The sequence below is a fragment of the Caretta caretta genome, chromosome 10, assembly GCF_965140235.1.
Source record: "Caretta caretta isolate rCarCar2 chromosome 10, rCarCar1.hap1, whole genome shotgun sequence".
NCBI classification, from domain to species: Eukaryota; Metazoa; Chordata; order Testudines; family Cheloniidae; genus Caretta; species Caretta caretta.
This window is the reverse complement of record NC_134215.1, coordinates 8447650-8474024: the sequence shown is the minus strand read 5'-3', so window position 1 is coordinate 8474024 and position 26375 is coordinate 8447650. Positions and strand designations below refer to the sequence as shown.

General features: G+C 40.4%; 1 protein-coding gene across 3 annotated transcripts in view; it reads left to right on the top strand.

Moving 5' to 3' along the window:
• USP22 (ubiquitin specific peptidase 22) overlaps positions 1-26375 on the top strand; it is a 188753-nt gene that overhangs the window by 61320 nt on the left and 101058 nt on the right. For all 3 annotated transcript variants that reach the window (XM_048866743.2, XM_048866741.2, XM_048866744.2), the window contains exon 2: positions 15707-15839. In XM_048866743.2, the coding sequence (XP_048722700.1) occupies positions 15707-15839 (133 nt within the window). The remainder of the gene's footprint in view (positions 1-15706; positions 15840-26375) is intronic.

Here is a 26375-nt window from a genome sequence, read left to right as displayed (position 1 = left end):
TTGTGCTCATGTGAAATTGGCTACTGCAGTGGTGCATTGCAGGAAATAGATAAAATCAACACAGCGAATATATACATGCCTCATTATGTATTCTCTAAACTTGGTTTTGAAAGGAAAGACTTGCATTTGAAGATTAAAGCATCTATACATCTTTCTATGATACAATATTTCCCATCTCTTGTTATGTAAAGAGAATTTTTCCTTCAGTATAAAAAGATTTGATTTCCCCTAAACAATATCCATTATTTAAATGGATGCTTACAAAGCACCATGGGCTCTTAAATGTATCCTTCCTAGAGTAGATGACAAGTTATGGACACCTGTAAATAATGGGTGTGTAGTGTAAGTTCCTAGTGCACTGGCTGGGCCGTCTGCCAAAAGAGAGCTAATAGTGGAATTTGAGCTTGCTCATTCAGCTTTAAGATCAGTGATCACTACTTGCTGTCTGTAGTAAAGGTATAATACTCATGTTGTTACTGCTGAAAACCAAATTATTTCTTTGAAGTGCTCTTCTCCCCATTCTCTGTGGCTGGATTTTAGTTCCTTCATAACATTAGCTGGAATTTATATTTAGTCAGTGTCGTTTTTATATTTAGTTTGTAGCTGCAGCTATGCTGCTGTATTGTAGACACTTACTGCAGCAACCAAAGGGGCTTTTCCACTGCTGTGGTAAATTCATCCCTTTCTGTCGACCTAGGTGCTTCTGCAGCAATGGTAAGGTCAACCTAACTATGTTTTGCAGTCCTTGACATTTTTTTCCAGTCCTGAGCAATGTAGCTAAATCAGCCTAGGTTTTAGGTGTAGACCAATCCTACAAATGCACTCAATTCCTTTTCTCCTTCTCCTCCTCCTTCCTCCCCCCCACCCCCCAAACTAGCTGTGGCATAAGACTTGGGGTCCTTGAGCTGCCAGGCTGAACCATAGCACCATTGTTTCACTGCCTAAAACTTGTGCAAGAGGGGAGGAGGAGAAGTCTGAGGAGCCTCCTGCTGCTACCTTCCACTAACACCCAAGATGGAAGTTAGTGGGTCCTATGACTGTGTGATGATTTGGATGAGGTAAGGGAGAGAATAGTATGGAGAGAATCCAGGACAGTAAATGTTGGTTATATTTGTTATGATAGGGAACAGGAGAAATGAAAGATGGAAGAGGCAGAGAAAAGAAAGGGAGAGGGATTGAAGGGGGTTGTGAGAGGGATGGAGGACGTGTAAAAAATAGAACTACTGTTACACATTTTAGGTAAAGCATATAGTGACTCCATTAAGTCTGCACAAACACTTCCATTCTAAGGGATCATTTTCAGCTGCTTATAACTGTCCCAGTTCAGGGCAACTGCTCCTGTATTTTCCTTCACAGTACAGCAAGGGCATCTCTCTAAGGTTCCAGCACCGCTGTCCACCATCTCTCTTGGGTGGAGAGAGACCTCTCTCTCCTTTCTGATTGGAGTATCTCCAGACTGAATGGCTCCCTGCCTTCACTGTGTTATTCCCAGAAAAAGACAGGCTACCAAAGCAGGCTTCTCTTGCCTCTTCAGAGACTAATAACAGAACGATTGCCAACAGTTATAAGTTACCACACATCCCTTTCTGTATGAGCATATTTATTCTGAGGGTAAAAGCTTTTCAGAGAAAACATTAAAAACAATAAAAGAACCTACACACATGCTAATAAACCTTACCAGAGATCATCCCAGCACTGTCATTGGCTCTGGCAGGTGATTAGTCCTTCATATCCCACAAAGGGGTCTCTTCTATGGTCACAAGTTCACAAAAACCTCAGCTGAGAACTAGCATGCTCATGAAATGTTTAGTCACTCCTTTATACAGTTTGGAGGTCTTTGAACAAGCTTTCAGGAAGAGGTAATCAGTAGACACAAGGTACATCTATTCAGGGATAAAAGACATGTGGTACACCTGCAGCTGGCCTGGGTCAGATGACATGGGCTCGCCGGGCTTGGGCTGCAGGGCTAAAAATCAATGTGTAGATGTTCAGTCTAGCCTGAGCTCTGGGACCTCTCTGCCCTTGCAGGGTCCCAGAACTTAGGCTCTAGCCTGAGCCCAAGCATCTGCACAGCAGTTCACCCCCACCCCAGCTCCAGAGCCTGAGCATTACAAGCCCAAGTCAGCTGACCTGGGCAGCTGTGGGTTTTTTATCCCCCTGCAGACATAGCCTCAGTTTCTCTCCCCAGGGTGTAGCTTCAAAAGTATGGATTTGAACAGGATCGTTTGCATTTCAGTCACCCACAAGTATTTCCTAGGAAATTCCCTTCATGTGTATTGTCCCCAAAAGTCCTTTGAAGTTCCTAATATATCCCAGAGATTGCATTAGTCTTCTCTTTCCTGCTAAGGAAGTTCCCTACCATCCCATGATAGTACATAAACATATTCATTTTTAATACAATGAACTTCAAAGATGTTAAACTAACTTAATTCGGTAAGGTTTGTCCTGGATATTGTATATATCTGGCACAAATAACTGTTAGTGTTTTTTCTTTCAAGGTGAAATTTGTCAAGTTTATCCTCTGTAGGCCCAAATTTTGGGGGGCAAGTTTTACCAAAGTTTCAAGAGGGTTGGAGGATGGACAGAACTTTATCCAGTATAATTTTTTTTTATTTTTAATATTACAACAAATTCTTCTGGTGCGTCTCTAGTGTGTTGCCAACACTCTTCTTCAGTCAGGAGGTATTGCAAATTGCTGAGTTTTATCGGTCCTTAATGCCAGTCTTTGTCTGGTGCTTTAACTGTCTCAATGCTTGCTTTAGCAACAAGCCCTATATTCTTCACTGTAAATGCCCAAATTGGGCAGTCAACTGGGATTTTGTGGTGAAATTAAGAAAACTAACTCACTGTTGTATTGTAACCTGATTTTAACATTAAATTAAGCAACGTTACCTTTCCGTATTTAGTTTGTAAATTCAGGAGCCAATATGAGTGTGAATTAGGTATACTGATGTAAAGCGTAACTATCAGGTGAGCTAGATGTACTGTTTTCGCCAGTAAGGTGGAATCGCTATATAGATACAGTTTTGTGTGAGAGACCGATTTAACCACAAATCTACTGTAGATTTATTTTTCAGTTATGCTGGACTTCCTAGTTATTTGTAGATAGTTTTGAAATTATTCTACCAAGTGATTTAAAATCTGTACCCAAGTGCATGTCTAACTGAAAATAAAAAACAATGGGAAAAGAATTGGGAGAGAGAAGGTAGTAAGTCTGTTTTTCAGAACTATTTGCAGCTAGCAAGTGTATGGCTAACATCTGGATTGAAAGGGAGCAGTCAGACTCTGAAACAAGACTGGAGAACATAGGAAGTCCTTCTTGTCTCTACATCCTCACCCCAGAGCTTGTAAACAGTGCATTGCCATTAGGAAGCTCCACTCCATTCCCCTGGAAGACTAAAGGAAAAGAGCAGATAAATCTGGACACTGAAATCCTTCTGCATCTTCAGTTGAAGGATCTAAAAGGAAATCCAAACAAGATCAAACTCCAGTGTCAGAAGCTTTAGATTCTAAATCTAAAACTCCCCCAGCAAAAGGACAAGTCCTCATCTTCAGAAAGAAATATCTCTCTTGTAAGGGATATATTGGATTGATATACCTGGAATGATAACTAATAATTCCTTCTAGCCCTCAAAAATCAGGAAAGCTATCTCACTTTTTATCCCAAAATAAGATCCCCTATGAAGACAATAAGAAATAGTGAGAGACACTTTGTCTAAGGACTCCCAGATCAGCCAAGATCAGGTGTTCCCTTCCCCCACTATAGAAACTAAAATGGCTAAATGAAGGTATTGTTAAAGACATAGGCATTAATCTCTTATTATTTGCATATGTATAAATCTTTGTCCGTCCCAGCCTAGCTTAAAAATTCAAAGTTACCAAGTGAGTCACAATCTGATTTCCTCTGCAAAATGGCCTATTGCACAGTCAGTGGATCAAGAAGAGATGGGCAATGCAGCTGCAGGTTAAACAAACTAGAAAGGTGGCTGTAAGATTGAAGGCCAAATTGGGCAAACTTTTACCTCTAGAAATCCAAGCCATATGTTTTCACCTCAAATTATAAACTATACATTGTTTCCTTGTAAATCAAATATGGGATTAAAGAGAGATTATTTATGGTATATTAGAATTTGCATATTTGTTTGCCTTATGAGTCAGATATATATTTTTTTATATGTGGAAAATGTCTCTTCTTCTAGTCTAAATCCTAAATGTGAAATGTTTAGTATGATCAAAGAATATATGGAGTATGTCCTCCAAATTAAGAAGATTATAAGGATTTTGTTGGTTTTCATTGTAAATAATTGTTGCACTCTGGAAGTATTAGGAATTGTATGGCACGAGAAAGAAGTGTTGAAAGATGTAAACCGTGGTATAATTTTGGGATATTAAGAGCAATTGTTTTAAAAGGGGATCCCAATTGATAGTTGGGGAAAATAATGAAATACAATCCTTGAAATCAAACTTAAAAAGCCTCCAATAAGAAAAGGATTAAGGAAATTTTGTTATACACCAACACGGTCTTCTGGACACCAGTGGAAGAAGCAAAGAAACTAAAGGAGCTGGAATCTGAGGATCTATTTGGCATGTGTGCCGTAGGAATTGGAAGGTGGCCCCCTCCAATGAGCCCTGAAACCAGTGTGTATAAACCAAGGTCACCATGTTCTCAAAATAGTGTTACCATATTTCAGGTTTCCAAAAAGAGGACATTGCCTGGAGGACCAGCAGCTGGAGGGGGGGTACACATGGTGGGGTTACTCACTGGAGATGGGTGGGGGGTAGTGTCACTCCCTGTCGTGGTGGCAGGATGGCTGATGCAAGCCAGGATGCAGCGACAGTTGTCAGCCCCTCCCTGCAAGACCCTCTCCCCAGGGCTTGGGAGCTGGAGCCTGGGTGGACGGGATCTGGCACCTGTGGCCGCAGGGGAATGGACCAATCAGCTGCGGATGTAGGGGAGAGACCAACTGGGGCTCTTTCTGAGCTGCAGCATCTGCTCTGGAAAAAAATCCCGGTCCCGCACGGACAGAGGACGGAAATTCAAAAACGAGGCATTGTCCGGGAAAACCCAGACATATGGTAACCCTAGCTCAAAAGAGTTGACTGAACCCAAAACAAGAAGATGCGGAATCCTAAGTGCAACTGATGCCTGGAACAGCCATGTGGAAAGGACTCTTTCCCATCCCAGGGTTAAGAGGATAAGAAGTGGTGAGATCTCATCTCAAAGATTGTATTTCTTTTTCTGATCTTTAACATAAATAACTGTAGGTTATTTTGTTGCATCTACACTCTCTGAGACCTCAAGTAAGCATATTTTAGATTTTTAAATCCTTCATAAATCCAAGCGAATTGGCCTACGGGAGGTTGAACAGAATTGTTTTAAGCAATTGCTTTTAATATTCTCTTTGGCTAGATTGGTCCAAAAGTGACAAGTTTAGAAGTAATTACATTCTTCAAAGTACCGTAAAGGCCAGTGCAGCCTTAGAAGCGTGATAAATGTGTTAAGTACTAAAGAATTGAGAATCGTTGATCATAAGAAAATGTCATAAAAAATCTTGCTAATTGGCATTGTTCTTTGATATAACTATGGAACCTCCACTCTAGTCTGTGATAATTGCTTGCAGGACTGTATTGTGTGGGTAGTGTACACAATTGGTTATGTCTATAGTTGTGGTGAACTGTTAATTGTATACTAATGTGCTTCTGGGTGAATTAATAAATTGCTGGTTGGTTAAGAATGAGGAAATTTCCTGATTTAAGAAATACTGTTCAAGTTAAAAGTTGACCTGAAAAGAATCCAGCATTAAACTTGTCTGCTAAAGCTCCCTCAACTCAGTAAAAGGGGTTATACGAATGGTCCCCAAACTGTGGGGCGTGCCCCATTAGGGGGGTGCAGAGGAACATCTGGGTGGGGCCTGGTGGGCCAGCCACTGGCGGGGCAGGAAGGAAGCACCACCCAGCCCTGCTCTGCCCCCAGTTCCGCTCCAGCTCTGGTTCCAGTTCCAGTCACCCAGTATCAGTAACCAGCCTCTACTATTGGGAGCAGGAATAGTAGCAGCTGTTGCTGGATCCTGTAGGAGCACTCAGGGATGGCTCCGGCAAGAGAGGTACCGGCAGCTCACCTCTCCTGCCCTGAGTGCGGCTGCTCCTCCCCAACTCTGCCCCATTCAACCCCACACAACCTGAGCATGGCTCCCACTCACCCCTCCACCACCCTGCTCCAGCTCGCAGGGGGGAGAGGTTCAGACTGGGTAGGTGAGGGTGCGATTGAAAAAGTTTGGGGACCACTGGGTTAGCCTATTGGTTTTTAATATATTGGCAGACATAGTTTGTTAGATTTCTGCTTTGAAATCTAATTGGAACCCTGGCAAATTCATAAATTGATCCTTTTTCACCTTTACCCGCAAATCTAGGAACTCTGACTCAGGTGGTTACGAGAGGCTGATTCATGGGGATGAACTGGATGATCAAATTGATATTCATTGTGGAGGAATGGATTTTTTTGTGCGTAGAGGATTACTGGGGGCCTTGTTTTGCTGAATTAAATATGACCACTTTAAAATGGGGAAAAAAGAGAGGCATATCCGTATTCCAGTAATCTTTGGGGGGGGGAAATGGTGAACCTGGAATGTCCCATGTGGAATGGGAAAGCTCCATTAATAGAATGTTTCTAACACTGTACCACATGTATCAGGACAAAAGTAACAATTTCCCTGTGTCGTTAGGACTGATTCTTCTTCCTGACTCTAAGCAAGCAAAATAATGATTCCTGGAAGATCCTAGTGACTCATGTAGGCTGGACCAGAGCACACAAAGATCTTCGTAGACAAAAAAGATTGACAGCTCTGTGAAATGAGGCATTGAAATTTCCTTCATTGGCCTCAAAGAAGCTGTGGCATGTTTGATCACAACAAGGAGCGTGTTCTCTTAACTCTGTCATCCTTTTAAAGAAATACTTTGGAAAATTCCAAACAGCATATGAAATCTATCAAAACAGCCCTATTATGTGACATTGCATGTGATAGTACCAATTTAGGACTAGGTTCCTTCTTCGTAATACCCTAACATGTGGACAGTGGAGCTTTTTACATGAAAACTTTTAAGAGGAACCTTGTTGCAGCCTCTTTTTGTTGGGCTCAGACTACTTGAGGTGTTGCCTACACTATAACAGCAGCACAGCTGAAGCTATGCCACTGTAGTGTAGGCACTTACTACAGGGATGGAAGGGGGTTTTACGTCACTGTAGTAAATCCACCCCCTTGAGAGGCAATAGCTAGGTTGACGGAACAATTCTTCCACTGACCTAGTTGTGTGTCAACTGAACTGCTTTGCACAGGGTGTGAAGTTTTTTACACGTTTGAGCAGTGTATCTAGGTCAAGCTAAATTTTAGATGTAGACCAGATCTTATAATCTACCTTCTTCCAAACCAGGCCAATCTGTCCGTTTGTTACGTGGTAGTATTTAGAAATTAGATCAGCTACCATTCAGTGAAGATGTCCCAGAATCTCCTTATAAAAGCAATAGACAATGAATCCTTGCCAACTCAGAGGGGCTGAAATACTTTCTCTTGGGCTGTCACCACAACCAACCAATAGGCTCATTCAGGTAGGTTATAATTGCCAGTAGCCCACTTCACTTCCTCTTATTCTCCTGCTCAGTCTGGTGAAGAAAAGCAAGCAGATCATCGATCCATTCAGAATTTGCTGGACATAGGGAGAATTCTTCTTTGCGTGAAGGTTTCCAGAGTAACTAGTCCAGATTCGTCATGGTCTCCGGCAAAACAGAGGTGTTTGTTCAAAAGGTGTTGGTGGCCCTTTAGAATTGAAGAACCAGACTGGATCTAATCTTATCTGCTCTCAACTGATCCTTATGGAAGACAGTTTAACAGATGGATTCTCAGTCTTTCTTACACTGTCATGTTAAGAAATAGCCCCTCTATACTACATGTGTTCCATAGATCTAACAGAGGTTTATCTGCATGTTCTACGTCTTGCCACCACTGAGTTTTCCGGATCTTCAATCCAGGGTCAACACCACCAATTAGTGGCAGTGCCTTTTCAGTCTTTGGCCATTACCCATGAACAGTTTACCTTTCAAAGAGAGAGAGAAAACATCTACATTTACCATTGTCTGAATGACCTAGCTAAAACTTCTTTGTCCAAAGACACAAGGATTCACCTGACCTGGGTGTTTAACTTTCATCTTAAGTTTTGTGATACATTTTATATGAATGAGCCTCAGTACTCGGAATCCATTCTCTATCGTTTCAAGACAGCTCTTATTTCTGTGTCAACAGCAGATCTCTAGCTGTGGGTGGGAGAAAGGGAGTGAGCCTGGACCAAACCGATTTATTCAACCAAACTGCCTTTGTGGATGGCGGGTGAGCAAGGAAAACCAGCTGTGAATGCTACCATTATAACAAACCAACTGCAGGTACAGAAAACACTTTCCTGATTTTTATTAATTTGTGAGTATTTCTGTAGCACACATCACCATGGTATTAGAACATCTCACAAACGCTAATGAATTCTGGCATTTTACAGGTGAGGCAATTGAGTCACAGAGCTCAAATAACTTGCCCAAGATCTGTAATAGTAAGCCAGACTTATTATTTGAACTGATAATGGAAGGCCATTCTCATGTTTCCCAGTTCTGTAGCCTAACCCAAGATCTTTCTTTAGAACTAAGGGCATTTTTCGCCAAGATGTTCCAGCAGTAGCATCCAGCATTATGAATTTTGTCTTCCTTGTGGTCTCCCTTGGCTTGGTCGGTCAGTGTCTGTCTGTCTGTCTGTCTGTCTGTCTGTCTCTCTCTCTCTCTCTCTCTCTCTCTCTCTCCCTCCCTCCAATAGTTCCAATAGTTAAGTTTCACTCAGGTATTATTCTACAGGAGGAATTGGAATTCTGTCTCTCTTATAATGGCAGGCGCAACCTACCCCAGCCGAGATGCGTTCTCTGTAGGTTGAGGGTGTACTGGAGGAAGAAGTTTTGACGGTCTCTGTAAGGTGAAGACAAGGAGTTGCCTGAGAACATTGTACTTGAGCCTCTTTCACAGCATGATGAGCAACACTTTGTTTCCCTTTTTTCGCTTTTCATTGTAGACAGAATATTCTGTTTCACTGACCCCAGAAATTGGAACAGGAGAGCAAACTATGCTGTGTTGGTGGCTGAAATGGTATATTTTAATTCATGCTTAAATTGAGAAATATGATGTGACTTAACAAGGTAGGCTGTTTCATTTTTAACTATAAACTTAACAGCATTTCGGTGTTCTAACTTGTGCACAACTGATTGGAGCCAGATGTTCTCTTTACAGGAAAGTTCTAAGAGCACTTTCCATCTGCCCCCATCCTGCCCTCATAAGCAGAAAGTTGACAGTGTATTATACACGTGATGTATTTTGTCTCTGGTGTTACAGTAGTGGGAACAAACCTACCAGTACAGAACAAATTATTCAGTTTTAGATTTGCCTTGTAGTGGAACTGAAATGGCTAAACTCCTTTGCTACCTATAACTAATCCATTATTACAGCAAAAAAAAAAAAATCTGAATAAATCTGTTGAATAAGACAATTTTGGAGGTAACTATATTTCATTGAATCATCTTGTTATTTTGGAGTCAGACTTCCTGTGTGTTTTCTAAATGCACATGAAATACGCTGTTACGGGCATGCAGTGCATATACAACCCTAGTAGGACTGGATAAAAAAATTAGACATTACATATAGGGGAAAAGTCTTCCCCAAACATATACATTAGTTTCTCTTATGAAGAGGGATAGTGGTGATTAACTTCTTCCCAGGAAGTGAGTGAACAATTTTTTTTTTAATCGAGTTTAGAAAAAAAAATGTTGAGGCATGAAAAACATGTTGTCTCCGGGACCTGCTCTGAATCATCCTTATTTTACTAGAAGTGGTGAGATGTCAGATCACAAAATAGTTATAGAATCAGTTCCTTGTTAGAAAATTACTTCTGCTTTTCAGAAGTGAAAAGCCAATTGTTAGGTTTCAAATCTTTCTTCAGTTCCTGGCTATATGTAATCCACCTATAAAATATAATCTACGGGTTAATGGCAAAGAAAAGAAAGGGCTTCTGGTTTATCTCTTTTAAAGAAGCAATGCAAAGAGTCTTGTGATAAATGCAGGCAAAGTGGTGATTGCTAAGATGGCCAGAAACATCACAAGGCAGATTTGACCTGAGTTCATTATTTTCAGCATACTCCTGTCACCTCCAGGGTAATAAATCTTGCCTGCCTTGGTTTAATATTGACTTTCTCCTGCCCCAAGGCTTTAACGCAAAAGAAAAGTCACCATTAGGATTGCTTTTCGGCCTGCATCTCAAGTGTGTAGAAAGGGCCAATGATCTGTTGTACCATAGTCTTTTGTGACTATTTATGTATTTGTCATTTGAGAAAGAGGCACAGGGAAAAGGATCCAGCTTCACATGCCTCCCGCTGCATCTTGTGTACTGTCCTTGTACAAAACACAAGGATATTGATTGTAATATGAATGACTAAAGAAATTACAAAAGAATTTAAAAAGTGCTTACAGATACTACAATCTACATGTTGAAGGTTAGTGAAAGAATTATAAATAATAAACAGTATAGATGAACCTAGAGCATTTTATTTAAAATATATATACTAAAGTAAATGTGACTCTTATGATCAGTTGAGGTCTTACTATCTGCTGAGGAAGCATTTAATTTCTCCCACAAGGGTCCTGACCTAGGGTTCACTGAAATCAATTTGGGAGTCTTTCTATTTGATTCAGATACTAGGTGTATTTTCTCAGATTGAATCTGTTTTCCAGATAGCTTGACAATTAAAAAAACAAAATCTTGGGTATACAGTGCTCTTCATTTCTGTTTACACATGAGTGGCAGGACTGGGGATTCAGGAAACCTGAGTTCTCTATTCCTGGCTCTGCCACAGATTTCCTCTGCAACCTGGGGCAAGATGCTTAACCTCTCTGTAACTCATGCCTTGAATCTGGAAAATTGGCAAGGGTGTGGGGCTAGGGCTAGAAAGGATTGGGAACATTTACCCACCTCAGAAGGTGTTGAGGCTGAATTTGCTTGTTAGTAGAGCCCTTGGAAATTTTCAGATGGAAGGTGCTAGAGAAATGCAAACTACTTGCAGATGTAGAGTGCTTTGAATTAAACAGCCTTCGTAGAGTGCAGTAGGGAAAGCGCTGCAGTCTGTCAACACTGACAGCTTCAAGTGCACTGGTGTGGCCACATTTGTGGCATTGGGTGCGGTGCATTATGGGCAGCTATCCCAGCATGCAAGTAACTGCAATGTGCTTTTCAAATGGGGTGGGGTAGGGTGGAGTGTGACAGGGAGTGTGTTGAGTGTATGTGCGGGGGGAGAGAGTGGGTTTTTGGGGGTTGAGACATGTCAGCCTGCTATCTTGTAAGTTCAGACAGCAGCAGACCCCCCTTCTCCCCCCCGCTCCCCCCCCCCTCTCTCTCTGTCACACACACACACTCTCACACCCACTAATGGTTGCTTTGTCTCGGAGCAGATAAGCATGCTGGCTGTCAGAAACGGAGCTTTCAAAGGGCATATCCACATTCCTACAGTGATTCAAAAACAATGACCAGAGAGGCCACTTGACTTAAGGGGATTATGGGACGTTTCCGGAGGCTGATCAGAGCGCAGTAATGCAACACCTTGTCCACACTGGCATTGCGGCACTCCAGCGGGGGCGCAGCAAATGTTATTCCATTCACCAAGGTGGAGTACCAGCAGTGCTGTAGCCGCAGAGTCAGAGCACTCTACGTGCCTTGCCAGTGTGGAGAGGTAGTGAGCTAGTGTGCCCGGGGCTCCTTTATTACGCTGTAACTCACAAGTGTAGCCAAGCCCTTAGTAGCAGTAATTCTGATGTTAGAGCAAAGGAACTTTTAACTTAAACGTACTCTCCCTCCTGGTATTATGATGGTGTTTGCTGGTTTGGTATTTTTTTTTAAAAAAATCTACTGCCAGGCGCCATTTAGCTTCTTGATAAATGTATATTGATAAAGTTTCCCTTCTTTATTATGGAGTTACACCTTTCTCGTGCCTAATAATTACTGTAATACTTGTTGGGTGCTCAGAAGAACCCCATGTCAAAATTCTGCTACCAAAATGAATGTGGCTCCTCCTTGTCTCTGTAGTTCACCCCTCTTTGGAAACTACTGAATACCACCTTGTAACGAGTACTTTTATCTGCTGGGCTTAGGTATAAGAAGTGTGCATAACTTTTTTTATTCTTTGGAGAAGTAAAGCACCCATCCAAAGGCACTAGGTGCTTTTGACATACATTTAAAAAAAGCAAGTGCTATTCCCTTCTTATCCCCTCACACCTTTTATTCTGTGTTTGTGTATATGGGGGGTGTTTAGTTTGGGTGGTTTTGGGAATGTGTTTAAAATGGGAGAAACAAGTGTAGATTTCTGGTTCTTCCCTGTCTTCTATGGCACACATCACTGATGGAGAATTATCGCAAGACAAAAGAATTTTGGGCAGACCTTGCTAAAATATTACCAGCACATCCGTGACTCTTGGAATGACTTTAAATATTACGCCATGTACTTGTATTGAAAAGTCTAGCTTGAGATCATTTACCCCTCAAGCTGCCCCCATTCTTCTTGATTGTATTATCTATTTCCTCTCATTTAATGAATCTGTTGAAATATTGGTCACTGGCCACAGGAGATCTAAAGTCTTTGGGTGATTTCCAAACCCAGGTCTCAAAACAGCTTGACTTCCGAATATGCTTCAATTTATTGTTTAGCATGGAAATAAGGGCAAAATTCCTTAAATCTCTGTCTCTGAAAACTTTTAAATAAAGGATATTATTTATTCTGACTTTCAGCTCAGTGAAAATTGAGTTTTTTACCTACTTCTCAAATAGCTGGCAATATAGAGGACTGATTTACAACAGCACAACTTTATTGTGGTCTGTCTTTTATATTATAGCCACTGTCCACATGGACATGGACAGAACTTTGCTGTTCAAATCTTCTATATTGCTTAGGGGCCGCTGATAAATGACACAAACTGCTTTCTATACCAATTCACCATGTACCCAACATGCTGCTCTCACTGCAGTTGAAGCCCATGCTACTCCAGAAAGAGATTTTGGAATAGAAACTGGCATGCAAAGGAAGACTGTCAATTCAGGACACTGTCAGGCTGCTACATTAACTTTCTGCACCAGTGTTTTGATGATTTGCTATCCTTTAGGTGGTAAATTAATAACAAACTTCCAACAGTTGAAGACACCAGTGTGTGTCAACAACCCAATTCATTTGTCATGCCTGCCATTTTCCTTTAACTCCTGTTGAGTGTGTTGCAATACCGAGTGTAGAAAATAGCAGCCATAGAGAAATTGGCTTATTTATCCTGGGCTAATGAAGGATTTATAAAGTGCCTTGTGTACAAAGTAAAACTATTTCCCCATGTTTATTTCCCCACTCTATTTTCCTCTGCATGCATCCGATGTAGCTCACAAAAGCTTATGCTCAAATAAATTTGTTAGTCTCTAAGGTGCCACAAGAACTCCTTTTCTTTTTGCGGATACAGACTAACACGGCTGCTACTCTGAAACTTGTGATTACCAGTTTCCTTATGTGTGCCATGCTCTGCATTCATAGCTTACTATGCCTTGTGGAGTAGGTCTTTTTTGGAGACTGGGCAGAAGAATATTTTAACAGTAAGGACTTACTTTTAGTCACCACTGTCTTCTGTACCAATAATGTACATGAATAGTGCCCAGCCATGTTGAAGACTTTCTAACTCTTGAGACGCTAACATAGGTTGTAGTATTTTTTTAAAAAAGATTGTGAATTACCTCCATAATTATACTAGATTAATTTACTGTTTCATTGTTCTGCTTAATTTTGACTGAATTAAAATGACTTAATTGAAGAGTATTTATGATGGGATGGGTTAAAAGGCAGTAAAACTGTAAGATGCTCAGCAGTTTCTGCACACTCATTCTGTCTTGTATTTACAATACATTTAATGCTAAAAGACTTCTCATCTACAATTTGCTAAGAAGTAAAATAGCCAGTTGCTAGTCTGAGTCTGAGCTGTTGTCATAGCAACAATCTCTAACGGATAGGTCGATCATATTTAGCTTTTGCAGCCAAAGAGCACTGTTTAAATATCAGTTTGACAGATTTGCAGCATTTTTTTTTTTTTTTTTTTTACATATAAATGGTGGTGGTGGTAGGTTTTTGTCCTAATTTAAAATGTTTTATTGTATGTGTGCGCTGTTAGATTTAACTGATCTACTTTAATCTAACAGGACTTTTGGGAACTTTGAACTCACAATATGTGTGATTCAAGATTTAAGACCACTTTTGAAAGAGCTAAAAATAAGTCACAGTGCCTTAGATGGTAAACTACTTGGCTGATTTTTACACCGAGTGTTGTGGCAGCAATTATGGCAGCCTGGGCAAATACTGTTAATGGTGGACTGTTTGGGATTTGTTGGGGATCATACATACTGTATAGATTAGTGGATTATTGCCTTTAAAAAATTAGCCTTGAGTTTTGTATTTGATCAGTTAACATCTGGAAAATTTATCGTTGGATTCCAGCATAAAAAAGTGCTGTCTCCACAGTCATTGACTGTAGTGGCGCTTCTATTATCTTGAAGTGGATTTTGTAGCTTTGAGCTGTTACAGAATAGTTAAACCACCGTATTGAAGTGGGTATCTGAATTTCAACACCATTCTCTTGGTTTCTAGATTAATTTACTCATTTGTTGCTAGAATTGTTGTCCCCATCATTCTGATACGAAGGAATGATTTAAGCTTGAATAATTTTGGCTACCAGTGTGTAACCAAGGGTAGAACATGAAACTTAAAATATTTACTGCTAAATAGTTTGTTGTGCTTTCTTGGCCTTGTGATCCCTAAATTATTTGTATTTGTTTGCATCCAGCTAGGAATAATAGTCTCTCAAGGGATTTATTGACATATCTGAGTTGGGCACTTAATGGAATAAAAAATATCGATTTTAAATAAGAGTTCTGATCAGATCAGGACTTAAAAATCTACCTTCCAATTTCTGAGCACTTCTTTCCCAGGGTTGTTAGTTAAAATGTACCGTAGCAATAGGAGAGCAAACTATCATGTTAAATTTGTGTGCTTCTTCGCTTCAAATGACCCAGATCAATTGTCATTAAATATCTTGCTGGACTGGATGGCGCAGGGAAATGGAGTCTTTTTAATCCTCCAAAAGCTTGCTTCAAACCCAACCCAGATTAGTTAGTGACCAAAAGACTTACGTGGCTGGTTGGCCTATATGAAGTCAGTTGGTGATGTACCATCTCCAAATGCAAGATGTCAAAAACATCTTGCAATTGACACCATCTTTGGTATACACAATAGAGAAGCTAGCAACTGTGAACAGGTATGGATGTTAGCTATTCCTAGAAGTGACTTGCTCCACATCAGAGTTTTGAAATGTGTTGGGGCAGTGGAGTAGTTTGTACTGTCACTGCCTGTAGTTTCACTTGGTCTGTAGAGACAGAACTTCAGTTATCCCTGCTGTCAGTCTGACATACTTCAGACACTCAATTAACTGCTCATTTGGAGTTTATTTCTACTTCCAGATAACTCTAATCTATTTGTTACATTTATAAAGAAGCTAACAGAATGCTGACCTGTGTAAACAGGTTTTTCCTGTTCATAATTACTGTCCATTTCTGTATTTCAGGCAAAGTCGTGCATTTGTCACATGTGTGGTGCCCACCTGAACAGACTCCACTCTTGCCTCTATTGTGTCTTCTTTGGCTGTTTTACAAAGAAACATATTCACGAGCACGCGAAGACAAAACGACACAACTTGGGTGAGCCATCCTTCTGGAATCCCTCACTAGTCCTTGTAACCCAATGTTTGGTGGTTTTTTTTGTTTTGTTTTGTTTCCCCCTGGGCTTCAGTCTGCGTGGCATATACCAGTAACTAGCTCCTTAAACAGCAAGGTCCAGCTAATGTTTATATTGACTCGACCTTTTGCACTATTCTAAACTCAGTGTACTAGTGTAGCTTAAACTCTCATTGTTTGTTTGTTTTCACTGCAACATAGATGCATTCCTTGTTATAATTTAACTTTTCATGCTTGCAACTTTCTTTCTGCTCATGTTCATAAAAGGGGAAAATACAGGGTTACAAACCGATCTTAAATATGCCAAATTCACTGAGACTTCAGGTTAAAGCTTCTAAAAAACTGGTTTTCCACTGCCTCACTTTTTCATAAAGTTTTGTTCAAACGGATTTGAGTGTTGTCTGGCACGTGGAATCCAATTATAGGGATGAAGGAAGCCAGGTAGCCCATGGGGGTCCATTCACTGCCCTAAAAAATGTTTGCTGCCCTCTTTCAAGACTTAGTGGTCTTCTCTACTACTAAGATTCTAGTTATATTGGACTGTGAAGTTACTGCAGGTTTTCCTGCACCATAGTTACAGTCGTTCTATTGGAGGTGTGCATTACAATGACATACTATTCTCCTGAAGCAGGACTACCCAAAAAGAGGTCCTTTGCCTTATATTTGCCTTACTTCATTCAGACCAAGAAACTAACTTGTAAGATCCAACCTGACTAATTGACACTGAGTGTTGAACCTCAGTATCTAGATTTCAGCAGACTAGTACAATGCATGACCAGCTGCTTTTGGGCAAAGGTAAGAAAAATCTGGATTTTTTTTTTTAAAAGAATCTAGGACTTTCATGTTGTGCACCAGCAAAACTGATGCAATCCTCACTGATTCTGACATATTCCATTTGCACAGTGAACTTTTATTGATTTTTGAAGAGGAAAAGAACATTGAATTCTCCTAGATCCTTAGTGGCCTTTCTGTATTTATCAGAAGAGCACAGCTTTTTGTTTAAAATGAAAAATAAATTCATAAGTAGAATTATCTTTATAACTGCCCTTATCCTTTAGGATTTAAGTGCTTCAAGAAAGGAGGCAGATTTAGGGAGCAGAGATTAGCTGTAGAGGCATGCAAAATGTGCTAACACCCTTGCATAAAAACATGTATAATATATGTAATTATCTCATGAGACTGTAGTTTTGAGTCAGCTGACATTATAAGGAAATAAAGCTGTGGAGAACTTCTTCATGTAAATAATGAGTTAAAAATGTTTTGAATGTTATGTATTTGCTGTTAAATACTTTTTATTGGACCAACTTCTGTTGGTGAGAGAGACAAGTTTCAGAGCTTACACAGAGCTCTTTTTAAGGTGACCTGAAGAGGAGCTCTGTGTAAGCGTGAAAGCTTGTCTCTTTCACTAACAGAAGTTGGTCCAATAAACGGTATTACCTCACCCACCTTGTCTCTCTAATATCCTGGGACCAACACAAGTACAACAACACAGCATGCAACATGTATTCGTTACATGAGTTATTTCCACCTGCTGCCTTCCTGCCTTCATCATTGTCAAATACTCACCCTGTGAGGATTTTGCAAAGGGTGTGTCATTTTCTCTCTTATAATGGCTTATGCAAATGCCCTATCTGTATGTTTAATAAAACTATTGGTCTGATTGATGTAAATGTTGAAAAGGAGTAACTGGAGGTGGTTTCAAATGTAAAAATATTAAGCCGACGTGGTTGAATTATCCATTGTAAACCTTTGTTCTGCATGGATCCGACATTGGATCCATGTCTAGCATTTTTGATTTAGGGTTTTCTGTGCTCATATGCGTGATATGCCTATTTCAAGATTTTAAACTAACAGCTTAATTTTATTGGTGGTAGAATTACAGGAGTGTAAAATAATTAAAATTGAGAATATTTCCTATAACACAATCAATGAACAACTCTTAAAAATAATTTTACAAATGGTATTCCAAGATAACTAATTTCATGTCCTTAACATGCTGTCCAACCCCCTGCTCAAAGCAGGACCAACACCAACTAAATCATCCCAGCCAGGGGTTTGTCAAGCTGGACCTTAAAAACCTCTAAGCGTGGAGATTACACCACCTCCCTAGGTAACCCATTCCAGTGTTTCACCACCCTCCTAGAGACATAGTTTTTCCTAATATCCATCCTAGACCTCCCCCACTGCAACTTGAGACCATTGCTTCTTGTTCTGTCATCTGCCACCACTGAGAACAGCCTAGCTCCATCCTCTTTGGAAACCTTCAGGTAGTTGAAGGCTGCTATCAAATCCCCCCTCACTCTTCTCTTCTGCAGACTAAATAAGCCCAGTTCCCTCAGCCTCTCCTCGTAAGTCATGTTCCCCAGCTCCCTAATAATTTTCGTTGCCCTCTGCTGGACTCTCTCCAATTTGTCCACATCCTTTCTGTAGTGGGGGGGGGGCCCCAAAACTGGACGCAATACTCCAGATGTGGCCTCACCAGTGCCAAATAGAGGGAAATAATCACTTCCCTCAATCTGCTGGCAATGCTTCTACTAATGCAGCCCAATATGCTGTTAGCCTTCTTGGCAACAGGGACACACTGTTGACTCATATCCAGCTTGTTCACTGTAATCCCCAGGTCCGTTTCTGCAGAATTGCCGCTTAGGCAGTCAGTCCCCAGCCTGTCGCAGTGCATGGGATTCTTCCATCCGAAGTGCAGGACTCTGCATTTGTCCTCGTTGAACCTCATCAGATTTCTTTTGGCCTAATCCTCCAATTGGTCTCGGTCATTCTGGACCCTATCCCTACCCTCCAGCGTATCTACCTCTTCCTCCCCCCTCCCCCCCCCCCCCCCCCGGCTTAGTGTCATCCGCAAACTTACTGATTTTAATGCGGCTGTTGAACAAAACTGGCCCCAGGACTGACCCCTGGGGCATGCTGCTTGATACTGTCTGCCAACTAGACATTGAGCTGTTGATCACTACCCGTTGAGCCCAACGATCTAGCCACCTTATAGTCCATTCTATCTAACTTGTAGTCCATTCATCCAATCCATACTTTTAAACTTGCTGGCAAGAATACTGTGGGAGACCATATCAAAAACTAAAGTCCCATATCAAAAACTAAAGTCAAGATATATCATGTCCACTGCTTTCCTCATATCCACAGAGCCAGTTATCTCATCATAGACGGCAATCCGGTTGGTCAGGCATGACTTGCCCTTGCTGAATCTGTGTTGACTGTTCCTGATCACCTTTCTCTCCTCCAAGTGGTTCAAAATGGATTTCTTGATTATTATTTTTTTTTTCCCAGGGACGGCGGTGAGACTGGCTGGTCTTTAGTTCCCCGGATTCTCCTTCTTTCCTTTTTTAAAGATGGGCACTATATTTATTTGCCTTTTTCCAATCGTCCGGGACCTCCCCTGATTGCCACGACTTTTCAAAGATAATGGCCAATGGCTCTGCAATCACATCAGCCAACTCCCTCAGAACCCTCGGATGCATTAGATCCAGACCCATGGAATTGTGCATGTCCAGCTTTTCTAAATAGTCCTTAACCTGTTCTTTCACCACTGAGGGCTGCTTACCGCCTCCCCAGACTGTGCTGTCCAATGCAGCAGTTTGGAAGCTGACCTGGTCTGTGAAGACCGAGGCAAAAAAGCATTGAATACTTCAGCTTTTTCCACATCATCTGTCACTAGGTTGCCTCCCCCATTCATTAAGGGTCCCACACTTTCCCTGACCACCTTCTTGTTACTCTTTAAATCCCTTGCTAGCTGCAACTCCAATTGACCCATTTTGCTAATTCACATGGACACAAATTATAACTACAATCTTTGCTAATAGAATAGGAAATTAACTCCAGTATTATCATGAAGCAAGTACGTCTTATAAAAGCTAGAAAGACAAATTTGAATTCGATACAGAATTTGAACAATGGCAGCACATACTCTGTACAGTACCATGGACTTCTCAGTTGAGAAATGTCATGTTTTCCCCCATTTACTTTGATAAGAGGAACAAGACAAGAATGTTCACATTTATCTTTACTGTTTGACATAATGTTAGAAGCACTTATTACCTAAGTAAGATTTCACATACTTGGGTAAATACCTAGATTTATCTCGGTATTAACATTCCAGTTTACTTTAAAAATGCAAAACATAAGTAGTAAAATTCTGATTTAACAGATAAAAGCAGATTTCATGAGATGGGTCAATCTTGTGTCTTTTGTGAGAAGAAATTTATGAAAAATGGCATATTTACCCAGAGTCTTTAATAAACAAATGTTTCCTAATAGATTTAAATACATATTTTTATTAAATAGAATTTAAGGATTTTATATAGCAAATTTTATTCTTAGAGATCAAGGGGGATTTGTTTTTCCTACATTAAATTTTATGTTTAGTAAGCGTACTTAAAGTATTAAACTAAACTGGAAATAAGATACTATAGTCATAATTTCATTCAAATTGAGTAGTGTTTTGCATATCAAACCTATTTAGGAAACTTGCTATGTTGTGCAACAACCAAATATCTTGAAAGGATTAGAAAACCTCTACAAATCTGGAAAAGTATTTTAAAGGGGGAAAATAAAGCAAAATAAATGGCCTTTACTGTGGCTGTGTACCACTAGTCCATAACCCTAATTTTCCTAGAGGAACGAATAGTTCAGTATATTAAAAATGGCACAAAAAATATTTCATTGTTAAGCTTTTCTTACAGAAAATAACTTTATTTATTTTGAAAATAAAGAAAACAATAATATCCAGGTGTCATACCCCTTATTATTTGCAGGCAGAATACTTTTAATGAAATAATATTTTAAAATCAAAAATTGATCCATGTTATTAGAAACCAGGAAAATGTTTTTATAGTTCATCATGATGTAACGTATTAAAAATATAAAAATAGTTCATGTACTATACCAAAAGTGTGAAAAAAGCTAGAACATTGCCAATTGCACAGGACTCTGCAAAGGTATATAAAAACCTTCACGCATTGACAGGTAATGCCCCTGGGAAATCTTACATAAATTATGTGTGTCACCATATTTTATGACATACGATTTTAATATCAAATATTTATGCTTTTATTTAAAAAGAACATTCGGTTATGTCAAATTGTGTATACATTCACTGATTTCAGAACCAAAGCTGGCTCAAGTTTGGTTTTGTAATGGAAGTTATTTTTCATGTAGGTATTTCTTGAGATGCTGATGTGCCTCTTGGTAAAATGGGATAGGCAGATTAATAAAACATGGAAGCATGTAACAGTTTCTTGACCTTGTAAAAACCATTCTCTAAACCACTGAACCCACAGCAACTCTCTCTACTTATATACTATGTGGAAACTATTACCTGCCCATGGAACAAATTGCATTTTGCTTCCTGGAAGACAAGGAAACATTTGAAGACAAATAGTTCTGTGTACTGGTTACTTCAGAAATCAGCATATTGATTTACCATTTCTTACTGAAGAAAGTTGGTTTAAAATACTGGATCATTCATAGCTGTCTCATTTCTTCTTTTACGCAGCTGTTGTAAGGAAGATTAATTTAGGCTCTAGAAGTCCCAAGAATATTTTAAATAGGGGTGCTGGAACTAGGGATACTGGGGGGTGCGGTAGTACCCTCTGGCTTCAAGTGGTTTCCATCATATACAGGGTGTACAGTTTTTTGTTCAATGGCTTTCAACACCCCACTGTAAAAATTGTTCCAACGGCACTGATTGTAAATATTATATTTTGTAATGGCAATCAAATTTATAAACAAAATTTTAAAATGAGGGCAATATGGAAATGTGTATCTGATTAATTTGATGCTGCTAGTCTTTTGTTGATTGAAGTGGTTGTAATGCTCTGTGAAGATGTGCAGGAAGTTCAGTGTTAACTGAAACATTGAGAGTTGGGATATAGGAAAACGCCAGAGAAGGGAGTTGCAATAGAATGAGGGGAGAACAACATAAGTCTGCAGTAATGGTGTGTGTTAAGGCATTTTGGGTAGCATTTTAGGCTATGGTGCTACAGTGATGATAGGCATATTTACTGCCATGAGAGAGGAAAAGAGGGTTGAGTCAAGGGTGGTGCCAGATTTAGAGGGTAAAAGAGGAGGTAGAGAGGATAGAATTGTGCTTGAGGACACTGTTGTTGGCCTGGAGAAGCATATCTGTCTGTGTCAGGGTGTACAAGGTTTAATCTGAGAGAATTTTAAGGTCTATGGTGAGCCCAGGATTAGATAACTACCCTCAGGGCAGCAGTGCAGATTGCTGTAATAATCTGTATATAAAGGTTTGTACAAGTCTCTTGTGTACAAGATTCAGAACTACAGTGCTAAATGAATGATATCAATAACTTACTTCCCTGAATTTTTTTAAGCTTATTTTATAGATACCATGTAAATATCTTTTATATTGAAAATATCCTAATGTTTGAGAAGAGCAATATTATTAAACTGTTTAAAAGGCACTGTGTCTAACATATTGCTGCTGATTTATCTGATTATTCTGGAAATCGAAATCTTTCAGGTCTGTGGTGCAGAATACTGAAGTTGTTGGCATCCAGTATAACTAAATACACCTTCTGTTAGTGTTGTTAGACCCAAAATGTAGAAGGTGCTTTTAGGGTACTGTCTTGTTCATCACCTGTTATTGCAACTAATGGTGTTATACAGTAGGAGACCAGTACCAAAAAGATAATTTCAGTAGGCCACTGCCCAGAGGACATAGATTGTCTGCAAAATGGGGAGAGCTGAGTTTAACCCATTAAGGGTTCTGTTGCATACAATGGCACAATCATACACAAACATCTTACTCGTAAAGATATTTGAACACGTTAAAAATTCAGAGGGCACGACAGGCTTATTGGCTTCTAAATTCTGAAGACTGCTTTTTTTAAAGTGCCATTTTCAGTGTTTAGTGTTGCAATTACAGATGAAATCCAATGTAAAAATATTCTTATAGCCGTACTTTTGGCTGTTCCTGCTGCTACTGTTTCCATGGGAAAAAGTGTCTGATCGGCCAAAATGGGCTAAATGCTTAACTTCAAAATGAACAGGAATTATTTTAAAGCACTTAGGCCATGTCTGTGCCATAGACACTATGGCAGCATAGTTGTGGTGCCATAGCTGTGCCCGGATAAACCCCTTCTGTCGCTGCAGATGAGGTTATCTGTCTCTGTAAGAACACCATGTCCCCAATCCACAGTAGCTGGGTTGATGGAAGCATTCTTGTGCTGACCTAGCTCTGTCTACCTCAGAGGTTAGGTTGGCATAACTATGGTGCTCAGAGGTGTGGATTTTTCACACCCCTGAGTTTCCCTAGCTATGTCAACCTACATTTTAAGTGTAGACCAGGCCTTAGTGACTTTCTGAGCCAGCATTGGTCTCCATGGAGACTAGCAGGAATTGCAGACTTAATCAGGGTTCTAAGAAGTTGTGTAGATTTCAGCTGCAACAGCCATCTGAGCACTGAAAAATGCTGTTTTTGTCAACAGGGTACACCTCCAGTCTTTAGGCTCCCACAGGAACTTAGCACTCTTACAGTGCATTCCTTACTATATCTGTTGTCTGGTTCCCCAGGCACTGTGAAGTGGATTATGAAGTCCTGACCAGTGGCTACAGCGATACCTGTACTGACTTTTGCCTGCCAGTCTAATGCCTCATTTGACAATACTGTGCTTAGACTGTATTAAAGTATGTCCGTTGCTTCTACACAGATAAACAAGAGATAAGACTATGCCCAGCAAAAGAAATTCTGCCTTTTATTGTTTTCTGCATTGCATTATATTTAGCACAGAGAAAACTAATAGCATAATAACGTGATAAGGTAATATTTTCACTAGTCAATGCATTACTTGTGCCATACACAACCTTTAAAAGCTGTATAAGGAGCACCCACTGCTTACCTCCTTGTGAAGTTGAAGTTCCTCAGGACAGTATTTTAACTATCCTTTTTTCTGTGGAAGGCAAGATACCAATTTCAGCACTATTTTATGATGAAATAGGGATCTTCCGATGTAAACTTTTTTTTTTTTTTTAAATAGTGCATCGCCATGAGGTTGTGTGGCTGGGGTAGCACCACAAAGATAGCCCCAGAAATGGTGCATGGAAAATTGAGGAGTTGTCAGATAGTTAAAAGGGGCAGAACCCTGTCCTTGCTCTTTGAGGAATTTGAGAAATTAATCCAACAAGGTTAATAGAGTAGATCTCTAATTATTGAAATTCAGCTGTTCAAGAAAAATGATTTCTTCTTCCTTGGACATGGTTATTTCAGGAAGATTTTGGAAGGAAATGAAGAATGAAAAGGGGGTTTTATGGTAGCAGTCTAATGCTTTTAGAATTCTTGGCTTTAACATTGTTTTATCCCATTTCACAAAAGATTTTTCTCTTCACTTCCATTTCTAAAGGCAAATGCGTAATAACTTACACCTGAGTCTGAGGACTGACAAAAGATGATTTCCAGCAATGTCTCTAACAGGGGGAGGAAGAGAGAGTTTTCATTTAAATTAATTTAGAGATTAATGTTAGCACTCTCTTTGATCAGTACTGAAAATATCAAATATCAAATTAAGTCTTAGTACCTCTCTCAAGCAGTAATTGGAATTTTCTGTTGCTTTTGCATTCTGATTAACCCTCTGGGGGGATAGAGGTTTTGAATTCTAGAACAATGGATTTGAGGGAAGAATTATATTTTAAAGTGTGTGGAAAAGTTTACAAGAGATCAAAAGAAGAGCGGGGAGGGTAATAAGTAATATAATGGGTTAACTCTTTACCTTCTGATCATGGCTATAATGACATGTGAACATAAATCTGGTTTCAACTTACTATTTTGTGGCTATTTCTATATATCAAAGTGCCACAATGTAATTTTTGGTGCAAGTGGCAGCCTACACAAAGGCTCAGGACTTGGACAATAGCTGAAGAGTTAAGCTTGATGTCAGGACTGTGGTGCATTAGCAAAAAGGTTGAAGAAGGAACACTTGAATATTGCCTGTCCATTTAAAAAGTAAATGCTACTTCAAACGTACTTGATTTCTGAGTTGAAAATCAGGTCATGTTAGAACATATTCATTATTTAACAAGTTACATGGTTTTTGTTGAGAGTGTTAATAAGAGTAGCAAGTAGAATAAGCTTACGTAAGGCTGGGGCCCATGAAGATGTGTGTAGGGGGGCTGTAAGTTTGGAGGGGCAGCTCAATCTTGAAAGGGTTTAATCAAAAGAAAAAGGTCTTGATTCATTCTCATTGTTTACAAAACAACTGTCTCTTAAAATGGGTATACTAGTTGTGTGTCTACATATTACATACATTTTCTTTTAATGTAGATCTTTTGTAGTTTGCAGTCATGAACTAGGAAATAGCAGGTTTTTGGTTGCCTGTGCAACTTTAATTCTGCCCCTTTGTGCATCCAACCTGTGGACTGAATAAGGCAGGGGTCTAGTGGAAACAATACTATTTAACAGTGTAATTAAAGTTTGTATAACAAGGCTGCATGAGGGACCATAATTAAAATTGTTCTCAGCGCAATGTGTTGGTGATGCTGTAGTGGCCAGCCCACCTCTTAGAATATTCATGTTCAGTTGTTATTTTGCAAACTGCCAAGTGTTGTACAGTTATGCAACACAATCTGGTATCCCAGGAACTCATTCCTGCAATGAAGACTGAATCTTACGCAGTTGACAAAGGTGTGGGGAAAGCTGCAGGCATTTGTCTGCAGTTGTGCCTCTTTGCCACCAGGAACTGCTGTGGCTCTGAACAAGTGGACAGGCGCCATTTCTCTTGCTGGATCCCAGCCAGGAATGATCACTCAGGAGGAGGCAGAGGCAGCCTGTCACGGGGTGCACAGCTGGCCCCTCTTCTTCTGGGCCTGGGTGCCCTCCCAAATAAATCCAGGGAGACTTCAGCTCTGTGCAACACCGCTGTCCTTTATTCTTTAAGCATTTTCCCACCACCAGTGTCCTACTATATGCAATCCTTACAGGTTTCTTGCCTACCACAGGCTGGGTCAGTAACCAACTAGAGGGCTTCCGCTTCCGCTTCCCTCCCTGCCTGACTTCTCTCTCTCTCTCTCTCTCTGGCTGCCTCCCTCCTTCTGGCTCCTTCCCAGCTCTTGTAGCTCCTGCCTATCAGGCTGGCAGTTGTTGCCAGGCAGCAGACATAAGGCTTTTCAGCCAGCTCCGATCTGTCCCCCTTGATTGGGGCTGGTGTGGCAGGGGCTGATTAGGTGTGTTTGCAGCAGCAGCAGCACCCTGCCACACACCTCCCTCCCCTTAAGCTCCTGTCAGGCATGGCCTTGCTCAGCCCACCTCCCTCTGCCTGGGAAGTTATTCTGGGGAAGCACCTCGTGCCCACCTCATGGGGTCCCTGGGCCCATTCTTGTGGGGTTCACTCATCCCCCACCTACAGAAGGTACACTGGGAAGGGGATGGGCTGCCCTAGAAGTCTACGGCAGCCCAGAGGTCCTCACACCAGTCACAGCTTCAGATGTGTCATCCTAGCTGTTCCCCTTTCCTCTCTGGTGCGG